General features: G+C 45.0%; 2 protein-coding genes across 2 annotated transcripts; one reads left to right on the plus strand and one right to left on the minus strand.

Annotated features, from left to right (window-relative positions):
• Nucleotides 1-4,142: 4,142 nt before the first annotated feature.
• LOC145701468 (uncharacterized) lies at nt 4,143-7,834 on the minus strand. The gene is made up of 11 exons (XM_081778690.1): nt 7,114-7,834; nt 6,532-7,062; nt 6,304-6,485; nt 6,031-6,260; nt 5,757-5,962; nt 5,358-5,710; nt 5,057-5,309; nt 4,879-5,010; nt 4,631-4,834; nt 4,300-4,591; nt 4,143-4,256 (listed from the first exon to the last, which is right to left on the minus strand). The coding sequence occupies exons 1-11, from the start codon at nt 7,832-7,834 to the stop codon at nt 4,175-4,177; spliced, it is 3,186 nt and encodes a 1,061-aa protein (XP_081634816.1). The 3' UTR covers nt 4,143-4,174.
• A 2,189-nt stretch (nt 7,835-10,023) lies between these two features.
• On the plus strand, nt 10,024-12,592 carry LOC145701469 (uncharacterized). The gene is made up of 6 exons (XM_081778691.1): nt 10,024-10,389; nt 10,440-11,009; nt 11,256-11,805; nt 11,850-12,053; nt 12,098-12,263; nt 12,585-12,592. The coding sequence occupies exons 1-6, from the start codon at nt 10,295-10,297 to the stop codon at nt 12,590-12,592; spliced, it is 1,593 nt and encodes a 530-aa protein (XP_081634817.1). The 5' UTR covers nt 10,024-10,294.
• Nucleotides 12,593-15,296: the final 2,704 nt, after the last annotated feature.

Below are 15,296 nucleotides of genomic sequence, written 5' to 3' on the forward strand. Positions count from 1 at the left end.
AGCTGGACACAGGAGCCGAAGTCACGTGTATTGGAGAACGGATTCTGGAGAAACTGGACCACAAAGTAAAATGGCAGAGAAGATTCGTGAAAGGCGTAAGCGGCAAAAGAATCGGAATCATGAACGAAAGAAACGAGAACAAAGTTTGTGACATAGAGTTGATGGTGAATGGAAATCCATGGATGATCAGCGACGCCATAGTCTTGGAAAGCATTGACGGACTACTGATGGGCGTAACAGACATGGATGGGAACACATCAATCGACATGGTCAATAGAAGAATCGTTTTCGAAAAGTTCAAGGTCGCCGCAAGCTATGACCGACAAAACGTACTGAAAATCAGTACAAAGCACGAACTGTCAGACGGAAACTTCGAACCAGATGCCAGAAAGACCTACAAGGAAAAACTGGAGAAGATGAGAAAAGAAGCTCGAGAATCGTCGACGGTGGATGACATCGTACTTGGTGAAGTAGTCAAAGAAAACCCGAAGCTGGAGGAGCGACTCATGACCAAGATAAGAGACAAGAAGTACAAGAAGGTGTTCTCAAAAGTCACAGGATGCCTTCCAAAAGAATTCGAGATATCAGCGCCGATGATGAGAGTGGAACTATCGAATCAAGTCACCAGGCAAAAGAACGAGCAAATGTCCGATGAAAAGAAGGAGATTGTAGCGAAACATCTGGACGAACTTGCTAGAGACTACATCGTGGTATTTCCACAAGATCATGGAATCTCGGTCAAAAACATCATACCAATCATGGTTGTCGAAAAGAGAGACGACCAAGGTGAAGCCATCCCACTGGCTCAATCGGCGAGGATCGTGGCTCAGGCACACAGAAGCGTGAACCTGTGGACAAAAGCCCCTCCAAGAGTAACGGATGAACTGAAGGACGTTCTAGCAAAAGCAGCGAAGGCGTCGAAGAACAAGTTCATGATGAAGACGGACATCTCTCAAGCGTTCTTCCAACTACCGACGGAGAAGGCGCTATGGCCGTATTTTGGAGTGTATCACCCCTATAAAGGGGTGATGTGCTATACTCGAGCGAGCCAGGGATGGATCGCCAGCATGGGAATGGTGAGAGAAGCGTTCCTGAGAATCTTCGAGCCGCTGAAGAAGTACATGGTGCGGTATGCCGACGATGTGTTCATCAGCGCAAACAACGAGGACGAGTTTGTTCTCGTTGTCACAAGATTTTTGGACATCTGCGCGCACTTCAATTTGAGCCTGAAAGGGTCCAAAATGGCGATTGGTGTATCGGAGATGAACTTCCTTGGCGCAAAAGTCAAAGGAGGAAAGATCGTTGCTTCACCTCATCAAGCTCAGAAGATAAGAGATTACGACATCTCGACGATAAAAACGGTGTCGGATCTCAGAAGCTTTCTAGGAATACTGGTACCGCTGAGTAAGTTCAAATGCAGAGCCACCGACTTTCTCGTCCCACTAAGAAAATGCCTGGACAATGATGGAAAGGCGAAGATCGTTTGGACGGAAGAAGCGAAAGAAGCGATAAAAATGGCGAAGAAAGCGATGGACGAACTCACGGAGCTAACACCATTTGACGAAGATAAACAGCAATACATCGTAGTCGACAGCTCAGCAAAAGGAACAGGAGCAATCCTGTTTCAAAAGGAGCTAGTGGACGGCAAAGAGATCAACAGAGTAGTGGAATTTTACTCGAGAAAACGACCAGACAGCGAAAGAAAGTACACTGCATCAAGTTGCATGCTAGAAACAGCAGGGTTGGTTGGAGCACTGTGCTACTGGCGACGATATCTAATCGAGAGCAAATTCCCGACGATTGTATTCACTGACTCGATGCCACTAACGATGATAGCAAAGAGATGGACGGAGAACTTGACGCCGAGCGACATTGTATCAATAAACAATTTGTTCAAGGCTATCCTAGGCTTAAGAATCGTAGTTAGACATCTGCCGGGAAAAAGCATAGAGATCAGTGGCGTGGATTTCATCAGTCGCAGCTCGGGTCACATGGAAGAATGTGATGCGAAACGCTGCAAGATTTGTGAGATCAGTCAAACCCCGAGAAGTGATCAATCTCCATTCATCTCGGAAGAAAAGTTGGAGGAAATCAACAAGGAAGTCAGAAAGTTGAAAGACTGGCATTCATCGAAAAGAATCATGATCGTCGACGACCAATTCACCGAGGAAATGAGCAACGAAATATGGTCGGCGAATTGTGATGAAGTAGTTGAAGTTGATTACAACAAAGAAGCATTCCAGACAGTGGCGATGGCACTCAGGGAAAGAAAAGCTAGAGACTTACTGGATTTCTTGAAGGACGAGAAGACGCTGAGGAAGATGCAGCTCTCGGACAAGCTACTGAAAGAAGTAATCAAGTACGTGGAAAAAGATCTGAACCCACCGCCACGAAAACAACGACTAAACACGCTATGCAAGAAGGCATTCTTGGAGAAGGGCTACCTAAAAATCAAGAGATAGATAGGGACAGCGGAGTATGAGCTAGTACTAGTTCCAGAACATTGCGCTCTGAAAGTGATAAAGATAGTGCATGACACAGTCGGGTGCAATAGTCCAACTCAACTTACGAACAATGTCAGAAGATACTTCGATCTCCAAAATGTCAGAAATCACGTGCTGAAGTTTGTAAATCAATGCTACAAATGTACGCTGATGAGACGACCAGACAACTTCGAAGCAAAACCAATGAAGGAAGTCCCAGTGCCAAGTAAACTTGGGGAAGTCATATTCGTGGATGAGATACACAGAACGGATAGATTCAAGAGACCGCTGAAGATCTATTTCGCCACGGAAGCCATCAGCCGATTTGCAGTAGCACTACCGAGCAGAAATCACACGAATACAGAAGGATTTGTAGAATTCATGTTTCTGGCGAAGCAACTATTGTCTCCACTACAATCAACGAGGAGCAAAGTCATCGTAAGATGCGACCGCCACTCAGTCCATAAATCAGAAGAAACAAAGAAAAGTCTTGAGGAACTGGGAATGGAAGTATCGATTTACGAATCTACAACTTTCTCGAAGAACATAATACCGGAACAAGATGCGAGGATCGGCCTTTTCTCGAAGTTACTAAACGCGGTGCAGAATGACCCATCGAAATCGGTTTTAGAAGCTACAAGCTGGGCTTGCGCTCAGTACAATCACACGTTATCATCAGGGAACTTGGCACCGGTCGAAATAATGACTGGAAGAAAGGCTGTAACGCAAGAACCGGTGGACATAAACCTCGACAGCTTGATCGACGATATCAAGTCGAATAGAAAGACGAAAAGAGATGCGGCGGACAAGTCAAATGCATCAAAGAAGAAGTCGAAAAGGCTGAATCTAGTGGAAAAAGGAAAAGCGACGTCGGAGGAGGAAACGGAGATAGACGTTGGCCAGATCATCAGAACAGCGCAGAAATGGGACAAAAACGATCTCGACAGACTATACAGAGTTACAAGCATCGAATGGTCCAGAAGAGAGGTCAAAGCGGTCAAAGTGAACGCGAGAAACAAGACGAAACCGAAAACGATAAGTTTCAGCGCGATTGATGCAGTGATAAGTCAGGAAGTGAGGACAATCCAAGAAAACCTCATAGACAATAGCATCGTGAGAAGCTGGATTGTCACGAAGAATGGTTTGTCAGTCTGGGAAGAAGCTCCGCAAGATCACATCGGACCAAGGGCCCCGAGAATGCCGACATTTGATGATTCGGGCATCTCACAAGGACCACCAGGGTCAGTAATGCCACCAACTCCGTTACCAGAAATTGTTGAAGAACCGGGCGAATCCACACCAAAATTCGACTCACACATCAGCTCAGCGATCGAATGGAGAAACCCGAGGAAAATCAATCCGACGGAAGAAAGATTCAACTGGATACCATCGCCGGAAGAAGTCCTAGAAACTACGGATGAAGGAGACAACTCAATGTCGACTGTCAAGAGTTTCGAAACGTTGATGAATTGCTCGAAGAACTCATCGGAACTGAATGAGGAAGACATGAAAGAACTAGAAAACTCATTCGAATGGATAAATGAGGATGAAATGAAAGAAAAACAACCCAGGAGATCAACTAGAAAAACCTGGAGACCTGCAAGTTATGAAGAAAAAGCTCGAATGAAGAAAACTAATGAGAAGATATCATCTTTTCGTCTTTATTCGTCATCATTTCAAGTGAAGAGAGATCAAACAGTCTCTTTAAAGTTTCCCGAGTCGTGTCCAGCGTCAGCATCGTTGGAGGTTTCTGCATCGAACGGGGTGAAACACCTGAATGAAGATTTAGAAGAAGCGAGCTCACATCTGTACCTACATGTCTATCATCGCGCGGTAGCTCAACTCAGAAGGCATCGGTAGAAGTCGAGTTGCTAGCATCTTTGCCGCCAGAGCTGGGTGGAGATCCTTGCCCACCTTCGAAAGCATCTTCTCCGTCGGATACATCCGGCAAAGTACTTTCATAGTCGCGGAGAAGTTGTTCTTCAGATACTCCACGAGGATTGCCGTCAAACGTAACTTCGTGCTGGCGGTACAGGTGAAGAGTTTGCCGACTGATGGCCGCACCACGGCTTCGTAGAAAGACGAGATCTCCCCGATGGTGCGCTGAGCTAAGAGTTCAAAGGTTATCATCTACTTGTGGCGCATACCTGGCGCGCCGGACTCCCATGTTCGCTCAGTCTCAGCAGGGTCGAATGGCACGAAAGTGCTCGGCCGCACTTCGGGTCGATCGCCTCGCTCGCAGTCAGCTTGCAGAAACCGGAACGTAGCCACGATGTCGGCGTCATCACCGCCATAATATTGCACATGGCGTCGTCGTTCGTAGTTCTCGCGCCAGCTTGGCGGGAGAAGTTCTTAAAACAAACGATTACTCGCGGAACTCACTAGAAATCATTACCTGGATGAAAGCGACACTTGGTGGTGCGCCGTTTTCCTTCATCGGAGGAATACGGCTCTTCACAATCTCCAGTACCGAGCTCACCGCGCTCGTACAAGGTCTTCACGTAGCAATACAGCCCACCAGTGAACGCTAGAAATACACGAATCAATCACGATTCTACAATAAGCAAGTTTACCTTCGAAGGGGAGCACTGCCATCAACTTCGGAAGAATCATCAGCAAGTGCGACGAGCTATCACCGGCTTGATGCGCGAAATGAACACCCGGCAGTCCAATATGACGCACGGGCTTGTCAGCGGGTGAAGGTCCAGCGGAAGACGCACGCCACGTAAAAGTATCTTGATATGGCGGGGCCGAAACGTCATCGACAGGGCGAAGATCGGCATAAACCGGAGGATGTCGACGTCCTTGTCGATCGTAGAAGCGATCCTTAACAAAGAAGCCGTTAAGTATCGCAGAGAAGAAACATTAGCTTACCTGGTTGAGCTGCGCTGGTGCAGTCGCTCGATACTTGCCATGACGTCCATCAGGCGGGAAATCAACCTGACTGAACTTGGACATCTCTACAGAAGCACACCCAGCGAAAAAGGATTCAATCATCCAAAATGTACGCTTGCGTCCACCAGCGCCGCAAGACAGAGTCAAACCAGGAACACCGCGAACAGAGAAGTCCATCACGAAGCAGGACTCGGGCGGTGTAGACGTACTCAGGGCGTTGGGTCGAAGCCCATACTCAGCAGTCATCACAGAAGCGATGACAAGTACAGACTCTAGCATGCCCAAGCCGTGAACATCGAGATCTGGAATGTTCACGCCCCAGCTCTGCATACCTGAATGATCATGTTAAAGAAAGAATCAACGCGAAGAAGTACTTACACAAACCGCTAAGCCTCATCGTTTCATCAACAGGCGGCCGAATCACTTGCTGCATCGAAGCCCGATAGAGATCCATCGGCGTCAGCAAGAACACTTCTTCGCACGGTCGATCGCCAAGACGAAAAAGGCGTCGACAACACATTCGAAGATGAGCGTCCGGATAGACAGTGTCAATCCGAGACAAAGCGAACATGACATCAGGAGCTCTAAACATGCAGAGTTAGGGAAGTCACTTGATATTGACAAGAAGAACTCAAGTCCCAAGATTACATACCGGTGCTGGCGATGTTCATCGAATTCGCGCATCGGCAAATCGTACGATCCGAAACCGACTCCGCGGAATGCGCCGTATCCGAAGTGACAAGCGTCGTTCTGTGAGTCGAGGATGAAGGCATCGTGTCGGAAAAGATCCGAAGAAGGGTCGAAGCCAAGCGGTAGATCGAGCAGAGGCTCGAGGAACTTTTCAGCAAATACAGAGGGACCCAGCGAATCCTCAAGAGCACGCTAAAGAAGTTCATTAGTTTTAGTACGACGGCAGTAGACTTACAAGATAGGAGCAGCCAGGGGATCTATCACCATGAAACATTGGATGCCCCAGAAGCGTCTGACTCAAGCCGAAATCTTGACGGTCGACCAAAGAACGCCCATAATAGCCGCCGTCGAGCAGAAGATTCCAAACACCTACACTCCAGTCGTCATCCAGCAAAGTCGGCCGACCACGCAGATAATCTTGAAAGAAAAGTTTAGTAAAACGAAGAAATCAACGAAGAACTACCTGGCAGAGTCACAACGACCCGACTTAGTCGATTGAAGGGCCGTCGAGGGCCGCTGGAAGAGATCTTCCCGCCCGACTGCAGGTAGAAGACATCATGAGCACGATCAGCATCAGTCCGGGGTCCGACGTAAGGTGCAGCAGCGTACCGACGAAGGACAGGCTCCAACAAGATGGGCGCTTCTTGAGAAATCAGCGGCAGACCATCACACGGGTCCATGTCGACGTGTAGATAGCTGTCGCACTCATCTTCATCGTGACAGCGATGGCGTTTGGCAGCCTCTTCTCGGACCGAAGAAACAGGAAATCGTGGAAATCGGCGCCGACGACGATTTGGAGAAGGTGGACGAGCGGGAATAGCTGGCACGGGCACGAAAGCAGAGTCGGAAGTGGTCCGGCGTGTCGAAGTACCAGCAAGAAACTGCTGCGAACGAAAAGCAGGCAGCAAGAAATCGCGGAAAGCTTCACAACCAGAGCCGCGTCGTCCCTTATCCGATTGCGAAGTACTCTTCGTGACGGGATAATGAACGAGATCTACAACAGAATTTTAGAAGACAGAAAAACAAAGAAGAGATTTGGACTTACTCGCACTGCCAAGCGGCCGACTGACCAATTTCAGTTGAGCCATACATCGCGAGAGAGATGTCTCGGTCGTTTCGGTAGATACATCTCGAGTTGCAGCTTTGAGATCAGCAATTGGGCCAATTCGTCGAGAGTATTTCAACTGGTACGCGGGAGAGCAAGCAGCGATCTTTTGGGAATCCTTCAGCGTTCGTTCGTAGTCACGAGATTCCTCCCAGTTTGAAAACTCCCGCGGAACGGCATAACCAAGATACATCCGGGACGCGTTGTAGTACTGGATAGGCTGATCAACGAGCGGCCGAGAAGAGATCGATGCATCGTCAGCAACTCCGCGTCGATGCACACTGGTTTTCTTGCCGGTGTCGATCAACAAAGAAGGAGGATCGTAGAAATCGACTCCTGACTCAGGAGCACCGAGGGGATGATCCATTTCGGGATCACGAGGACGAGCGGCGACTTCATCAACTTCATCTTTATCTAGAAAGATGGGAGCTTCATCCAGCGGGCGAGGCTGAGGATTTGGAACTGAACGAACGTCGTTCCGGATGTGTCTGTCCCAGTCATCGCCAGAACCACCGCCAGAAAGGTCGCCACCGCTGCTTTTCTCGAGCTGATCGCGTAAAGTAGGAGTTCCTCGCCGTGGGTGTTTCTCAATGAACTCGCCGGACTCCAACGACTCCTGAGTTGAAGGATCTTCTTCATCAGAGCCAAGATCCCAAGCCATTTCTCTACAACAACTAGATTCCGTCTGAAAAGAAAAGAAAGGATGAATCTAGTTGACAAACAAGCAAAAGTAGTTCAAGCAGAAGTTTTCTCTAGAAGAATGATCAAAATCCAGCAACTCTCGTAGAAAAGGATCAAATGGAGATGATCTGAAGACTGGTAAACAAGTAAACAAGGTCGCGAGAGTTTTTCAAATGAAGCGCGGCGTAGGCGGCGCGAAATGGGAGGACCTACGTGTGAACCCGGAGGACCCGCGAAAAGAAGAAAACAACTGCTGAACAACAACAACACGAAAACCGGCAAAAGCAGATGGCCGGAAAAATGCCACCGAAACCATGACGCAGAAAGCTTCACTTTGCAAAGAGTCAACTAGTGATCGCACGCGTCTTGAGAGAATTTGAAGCATGAATCGGCTGGCAGCAGCGTTGGAAACCTCGAAGTTATTGCCGAAGAGCTGGAACTATCCGAGCCAAGTGGACGACTCGCGACTCTCCGAACGCTCGAAGAAGATATTGAAGAAGTTCGAAAAGTTGGACGAAACAGGCAAGCGATTGCCTGCGAGTCTGATGTCGGAGCGGGTCCACGCCTTCCACTTTGAATACGAGAAGACGGTGGCGGAGCTGATGGAAGTCCTCTCGGACAAGGGCATCGAGAAGAATGGAGGCAACCAACTACTTGCGTTCGCCATATTTAATCCGTATAGTGGCGGATATAGAATCCTGATGAAGCAGACGAGCTTTCGGGCTGAACTCCTGCTGCAATCTCCAGGCTATTGGCCGAGAGACTCCAACTATCCTGGGGACCATCAATACTCCCGTGACCTGAACCGATCGGTCCGAATGCAGTCGGCGATTGAAGGTGGTACTCTTGAGGTGACAGTGAGCTCTGACGCGGCTAGCCGATCGTCGGAGGAGGCGTTGGGACTGCTGTCATCATCGGAGGAGTTGCCAACGATGGCGGAGCTGTCGATTGTGAAAGGATCCGGGGATATTGAAGCGGAGGAACCGAGCACGTCAGGGTTGAAGACATTCTCTCGAAACGGATCGACGAGGAAATCCGACAAGCGAAAGCGGGAGCAACTGGATTCAACCTTGACAACGTCAGCTAAGAAGCAGAAGAAGAGAGAGCCACTCAAAGTTACTACATTCTTCGAGAAGAATTCGTCGTCGGACGGTGGCAGTGACTTCAATGATGAAACTTTCGATCATTTGGTCGTAGTTAGCTCTGAAGAAGAGAAAGCGCCAAAGAAGAAGGTGCTTCCACGACCGAAGGTGCTGTCTAAGATCGTCCGACCGTACAATAAGAAGAGAGCCGAGAAGAAGAAGTCAAAGAAGTAGATCCCAATCAAGAACTGCATCGAAGAGCCTACTCTTCTCCTGAAAGGGGGGGGAGGGGGCACGTGGAAAGCTACATCAACACCCCACGGCGATGCTGCTGTTGCAATCTTGGTTCAATCTGTTATCTACATCTTTGTGCAAATCTGTGCAGTGCGAGCCACAGCGGGTCATTCCTAGAGAACCCGTTGTGGTAAGTACAACTTCTATCTTCTCAGTAACTTTGACTAAACTAGTGCTTTCCGTATTTATTGGAAAAGTACAGAAACAACAACATTTCGACTCGTTACTTGTACGCATTCTTCGATCAGCAGGCGCAGCAGGCTCGCACTTCCACGCTTTATACTTTTTCTATATTTTTCCTTGCTTGAATTATTAAAGATACAGTATCTATTTGGGCAAAAAAAATTTAAAGGATTTTTCTAAATCAAGGTTCAGCTCAGTTTAAAAACTCAATCAGTAGGCGATGAGTTAAGTCTCCTCCGCGTTAATAATTGCCACTTACAAAAGCTCAGTCTCTTTAAACAAAAAATGACAGGGGCAAAATTTTTGCTTAACAATCGCTAATTCGCGAATCCGGTAAAAAGCGCTTGTTTTATCCGCTCTCTTGTCTGCTGTGAGAACGGAACGAAAATGTGGACGTCTGCTTTCAAATTTGAATAAGAGAGAGGCGGCCCATGCAAAATGCAATCTATTCCAAATTGTAGCGTGAGCGATCAACTTCCGATTCGCGTCATCAAATTGGCAGTGAAGGAATTTTAGAAAGAAGCTTTTTTCCTAAAAATTTTTCATCATTTTTCAAAAATTTTATTTGATAAGGCTTTCGAAACTTATTTAACCTTGGAAAATGATATTATCTTATCTCAAAAATTACATAAAAAGCCTCATAATTGGTTCTTGAATGCTTGCCGAAAGAATTTTGAAAAATCAGCAAGGCGAAAAAAGAAGAACAAATAGAAAATGCAGCAATTCTGAATTCGCGTGAGAGGGCAAATATCAAATATCAAATACGCCTTTGCTCAGTCATTTTCCCTTCCAAACACTTTTCTCGGCCCGCCTCGATTCTCGTTTACTCACGAATAGCCGAGCAATTTTTAAAACTGTGTTTTCGTATTAAAGAGATTCTTATGTCATCTTCGTCTTACTGGGGCAAGGCAGCTCCGAAGCAGCAGTCTCGTTCACCCAGCCAAACAAGTGGAAGTGATGACCCAGTCTTTGTGAGGTATTTCGAATTGTTTCGAAAGCTCTATCAAATATTATTTATATTTGAAGTCCTGAAAGCTCTGTTGCTTCTGGAATGCCAAAGAAGCCAGAAACTACTCTTTTTGGTGACTCCAACACGCCTCAAAGATCAACTCAGCAGGAGCATCAAGCAACTTCTGCCTCTGATGAGTCATCAACTTCCTCTGGAATGCCGCAAAAGCCAGAAGCAGCGAGGTTAGGCGGTACAGTAAAGCCTAATTCAGAGCCTAACGCCGCCAAAAAACAGCAATTCAAAAGACTCGAGCAAATTTCTGGCGACGAAGAAGGCGAGCAAACCGGCAATTCTCGATTTAAAAAGCAAGTCGTCGAGGAGGAAGAACAACCAGCCGCTCTCCCTCGAGGTCAAAAACCGCCAAGAGCGAATCAACGAAAATATCTTCCTCCGAGAAATACCGATGGAGAGGAACTTCGTCAACTTAGAGTGAGAAACCAAGAGCTCGAAAATGATTTGAGAATGAAAGAACAACAGCTGAAAAACCAACAAGAAGAATTTGAAGAGGAAAAAGCTGCGGAACACGAGGATCTGTTGAACCAAGTTGATGACTTGACCGAACAATTGGACAAAATAACGATGGAAAGGTAAATTTTTCGTTCAAACGAATCAGAAATTGAGAGTCTCCCTTGATCTAGGGTGGGCAAATGCTTGGGGGGTTGGGCTCCTGTGAGGCTTTGCTCTTCTGTGATTGGCGGTTAAAAAATATACTTAGCTCTTATTGTCTGAGGGGCCCCCGACCCAACTGCGGCAGTGGTAATCCCCAAAGTTTTCGAGGATTTTGCCCACTCTAGGTCTTGATTAAATGAAAAAAATTTGAAATTATTTTACAGAAACGATCTTGTTGCCGAAAACAACGACATCAAGGAGCGCAACGAAACTCTCGACGCCGAGTACAAGCAAATGGAACTCGATCTCGCTGCAAAAGACGAAGAAATAAAGCGAATCCGAGCCCAAGTCCGTGAAGGACCAGTTAAGCGAGCCGATCACATCAAGCTCAAGAATAACTACAATGCTTTAATCGACGAACTGGAGAAGCAAGAAGCTCGAATCAGAAGCGAAATGGTCTCAAAGGCGGATTTTGCGGCGATGGAGCAAAGCAAGGAAAACTACAAAAACAAGCTCATCGAGAAAAACGAAGAAGTGGACCAGTATCACAAAGAAATGAAAGCTCATGTTTCTGGAATAATGACTTCAAAGGAAAATCAACAAAAGACCTATCAAGAATGCCTCAAAACGATGGAACAAAACGAGCAGAAGTGGAGACGAGCGCTGGAAAATTCTGAAAATCGACATCGCTATTTTATCAGCAGAAGCAATGAGGCAGAATATGAGCTGAATCGGGTGAAAACTGAGCTTCACTGGAAAAACCAAGATCTTCAGGTCTCTACTTATTTTCAAATTCATCATTCAATCAAAACTTTTAGTCGCTAAATGGTCGAATTCACGAGCAAGATCGCGAAATTTCCCGACTTTCCAGAGCCGAAGAAGACCTCCATCGAAACATCAAAGAACTGATGACTAAGCATGAAGACATTGTTCATCAAAAAATGCAAGCAGAACAACATCTTCAAGATCATGCTCAAAGAAACGAAGCTGATCAGAAACGACTTCAAGAACTCAAAAGACAGGTTTGGAATTCTGACCATAAGCGGGATCATTGATTTGATTTTAGCAAGATGAAATGGCGAGGCAATTGCAAGTTGGACAGGATGAACGAAATAGGCTCATGACGAGTCGCAAAAATTTTGAAAAAAGAGTCAAAGACAATGAAAATCAATTCAAAAACAAGCTCAAAGAGCAAGAAGAAAAACTCGAGACATTTGAAGAACTTGAAGAAGGTACAGTTTGAAGCACTTTTAAGGCCAACCCTTTTAAGGCCACTTTTTCGAAAAATTCCGAAAATCTGTCATCCTAAAAAAATCCACTTTAAGGCCACTTTCCCTTCAATTTCAGTTCAAAATCCGAAAGTTACAGTGTCACTTGAAAAAGCTTTCTATCTTCGACTGCGTGATGCCTTGTGTTTTTATTTTTATTTTTCTTTTTGGTATTTTTCGATGTTTTTTCTCGACTTTTTCAATTAACGATGATTTCTTACGGTCTTGTTTGAATTTTCACTTAGATTTTGATTCCAATTGTTTCAATCTATAATCATTATATAGCCGTGTAAAAATACGCAGAGGAATGTCTTAACCCTAGCCGGTCAAGGTACTCCAAATATGGAGCAGGTTTTTACTCATTTCCAATATTTAACGTATAATTTCCAAGAAACTCATTCTGGAGCGGTTTTTTCTATTGCATCTTGATAGACAGGGTTTAATCTATTTCCCCAAGACCATATAATTTGAGATTTATCATTTTTATAGTCTTATTTGCAGGTAAATCCTGGCGCCAAATATGGAGTACCTTGACCGGTACCCGAGAAAAACCATTAACTAAATCATCTAGGGTGGGCGAAGCCATTTCGAAGCAGGGGGTTTTTTCCGCCAATCAGATGCAAGTATTGGTAACGGGGTTCTCCGCTTTGTGTTGGTGCTAAAAACTCGCAGTGGCCAAGTACAGGCAGGTGTCAAGCTGTGCAAATAGGATGCAACGGGCCCACCGACACGCGCAGCCTACTGCGATGTCCTGCAGAGACTGGTCCTAGCACCAATTTCGAGCAACGCTCGGTGTGATATAGCTTCAAAATCAGCAAGCTAAGCCGAGGATAAGCTCAAAAGTGAAGTTTTAAAAGAGTAAAAAATTGGAATTTCATAAAACCTTGTAGAGTAATTTTTTGTAGATTTTACTTCTGAGATCGAAAATATATTTATCTGACCATAGGTAGGCTTACCGCGGTGTTTTTCCATTTTCAAGGTTCTTTTGAAAAATCTCCCCATACTTTCTGAACATATGCATCAAGACAAGCCTTGAAAAACTGCACTTGCAGAATTTTCGATATGAGTCATCTTACCCCCTTTTTTGGGGGATTTTTAGCAAGAAAAAAAGCACTTGTTTGATTAGAAGCGGCTTTTGAGTGCGTGCTAGATCGATTTTGATAATTTGATGCCTACCATGTGAAAGATAAGCGCAAGATGCATCGATACATATGAAATTTATTATTGCGGAGTACTTCCTTCATATGATTCTAGAGCTCCAAAGTTGACACAAGCAGCCAGATACGAAAATCCAATATTATCAACTTCTGATATAAGCATGCTATGATGATGTTTTATAGCTCAAATTGAAGCTTGTAAATTACTGAACAAAATAGAGTGGTATTTTTTGACCAGCCGGTTGTGCTTCCAGTTCGTCGCGGTTCATACCCGGAAATAGGTCAAAATGTAGAAATATGTATATCAAATGAATAAATTTTCAACAGCGAATCTTTTGAACATATTCAGAAGTTCAACCGCCCGGTTATTATTGCGGTTCATGGTGGTTCATGGTGGTTCAAGCGCAGAAATGAACAAAATAGCAGCAATATGTATATCAAATTGAAACATAAATTAAGAACATTCATAAAATCATTTAATAAGCCCGAACCAACCGGTTGTTCTCCCGGTAAATGGCGGTTCCAAACGGTTCAAGCCTGTTCAAGCTAAAAACATGCTCAAAGAGGTTCAATATGGTTATCAAATGTATTCATTTACAATAGCAAAGCTTTCTAGAATATTATGAAATTCAACCGCCCGGTTATTCTTGCGGTTCATGGTGGTTAATCGTGGTTCAAGCCCAGACATGAACAAAAAAGCATCAATATGCATATCAAATTGAAACATAAATTAAGAACATTCATAAAATCATTTAATAAGCCCGAACCAACCGGTTGTTCTCCCGGTAAATGGCGGTTCCAAACGGTTCAAGCCGGTTCAAGCTAAAAACATGCTCAAAGAGGTTCAATATGGTTATCAAATGTATTCATTTACAATAGCAAAGCTTTCTAGCATATTATGAAATTCAACCGCCCGGTTATTCTTGCGGTTCATGGTGGTTAATCGTGGTTCAAGCCCAGACATGAACAAAAAAGCATCAATATGCATATCAAATTGAAACATAAATTAAGAACATTCATAAAATCATTTAATAAGCCCGAACCAACCGGTTGTTCTCCCGGTAAATGGCGGTTCCAAACGGTTCAAGCCGGTTCAAGCTAAAAACATGCTCAAAGAGGTTCAATATGGTTATCAAATGTATTCATTTACAATAGCAAAGCTTTCTAGCATATTATGAAATTCAACCGCCCGGTTATTCTTGCGGTTCATGGTGGTTAATCATGGTTCAAGCGCAGAAATGAACAAAATAGCAGCAATATGTATATCAAATTGAAACATAAATGAAGAACATTCATAAAATTATTTAATAAGCCCGAACCAACCGGTTGTTCTCCCGGTAAATGGCGGTTCCAAACGGTTCAAGCCGGTTCAAGCTAAAAACATGCTCAAAGAGGTTCAATATGGTTATCAAATGTATTCATTTACAATAGCAAAGCTTTCTAGCATATTATGAAATTCAACCGCCCGGTTATTCTCGCGGTTCATGGTGGTTAATCGTGGTTCAAGCCCAGACATGAACAAAATAGCATCAATATGCATATCAAATTGAATCTTGTATTAAGTACATTCGTCGAATCATTGAATAAGCCCAAACCAACCGGTAACTCTCGTGAGAAAAGGCGGTTTCTGACGGTTCAAGCCGGTTAAAGCCGAATATATGCTCAAAGTGGTTCAATATGTACGTCAAATGAATGTTTATTAAAAAGCACGTCTTTTGAAACTTTAACGAGATCCGGACGCGTGGTAAAACACTTAATATGCGAAAACCAGACCCATTTATTCAATTCAGTCTGCGACGGGGCCAAGCCGACCCGAAGGGGAGGCCAGGCCCGCTTAAAT

Source organism: Oikopleura dioica, chromosome PAR (assembly GCF_907165135.1).
Source record: "Oikopleura dioica chromosome PAR, OKI2018_I68_1.0, whole genome shotgun sequence".
Classification (NCBI taxonomy): Eukaryota; Metazoa; Chordata; class Appendicularia; order Copelata; family Oikopleuridae; genus Oikopleura; species Oikopleura dioica.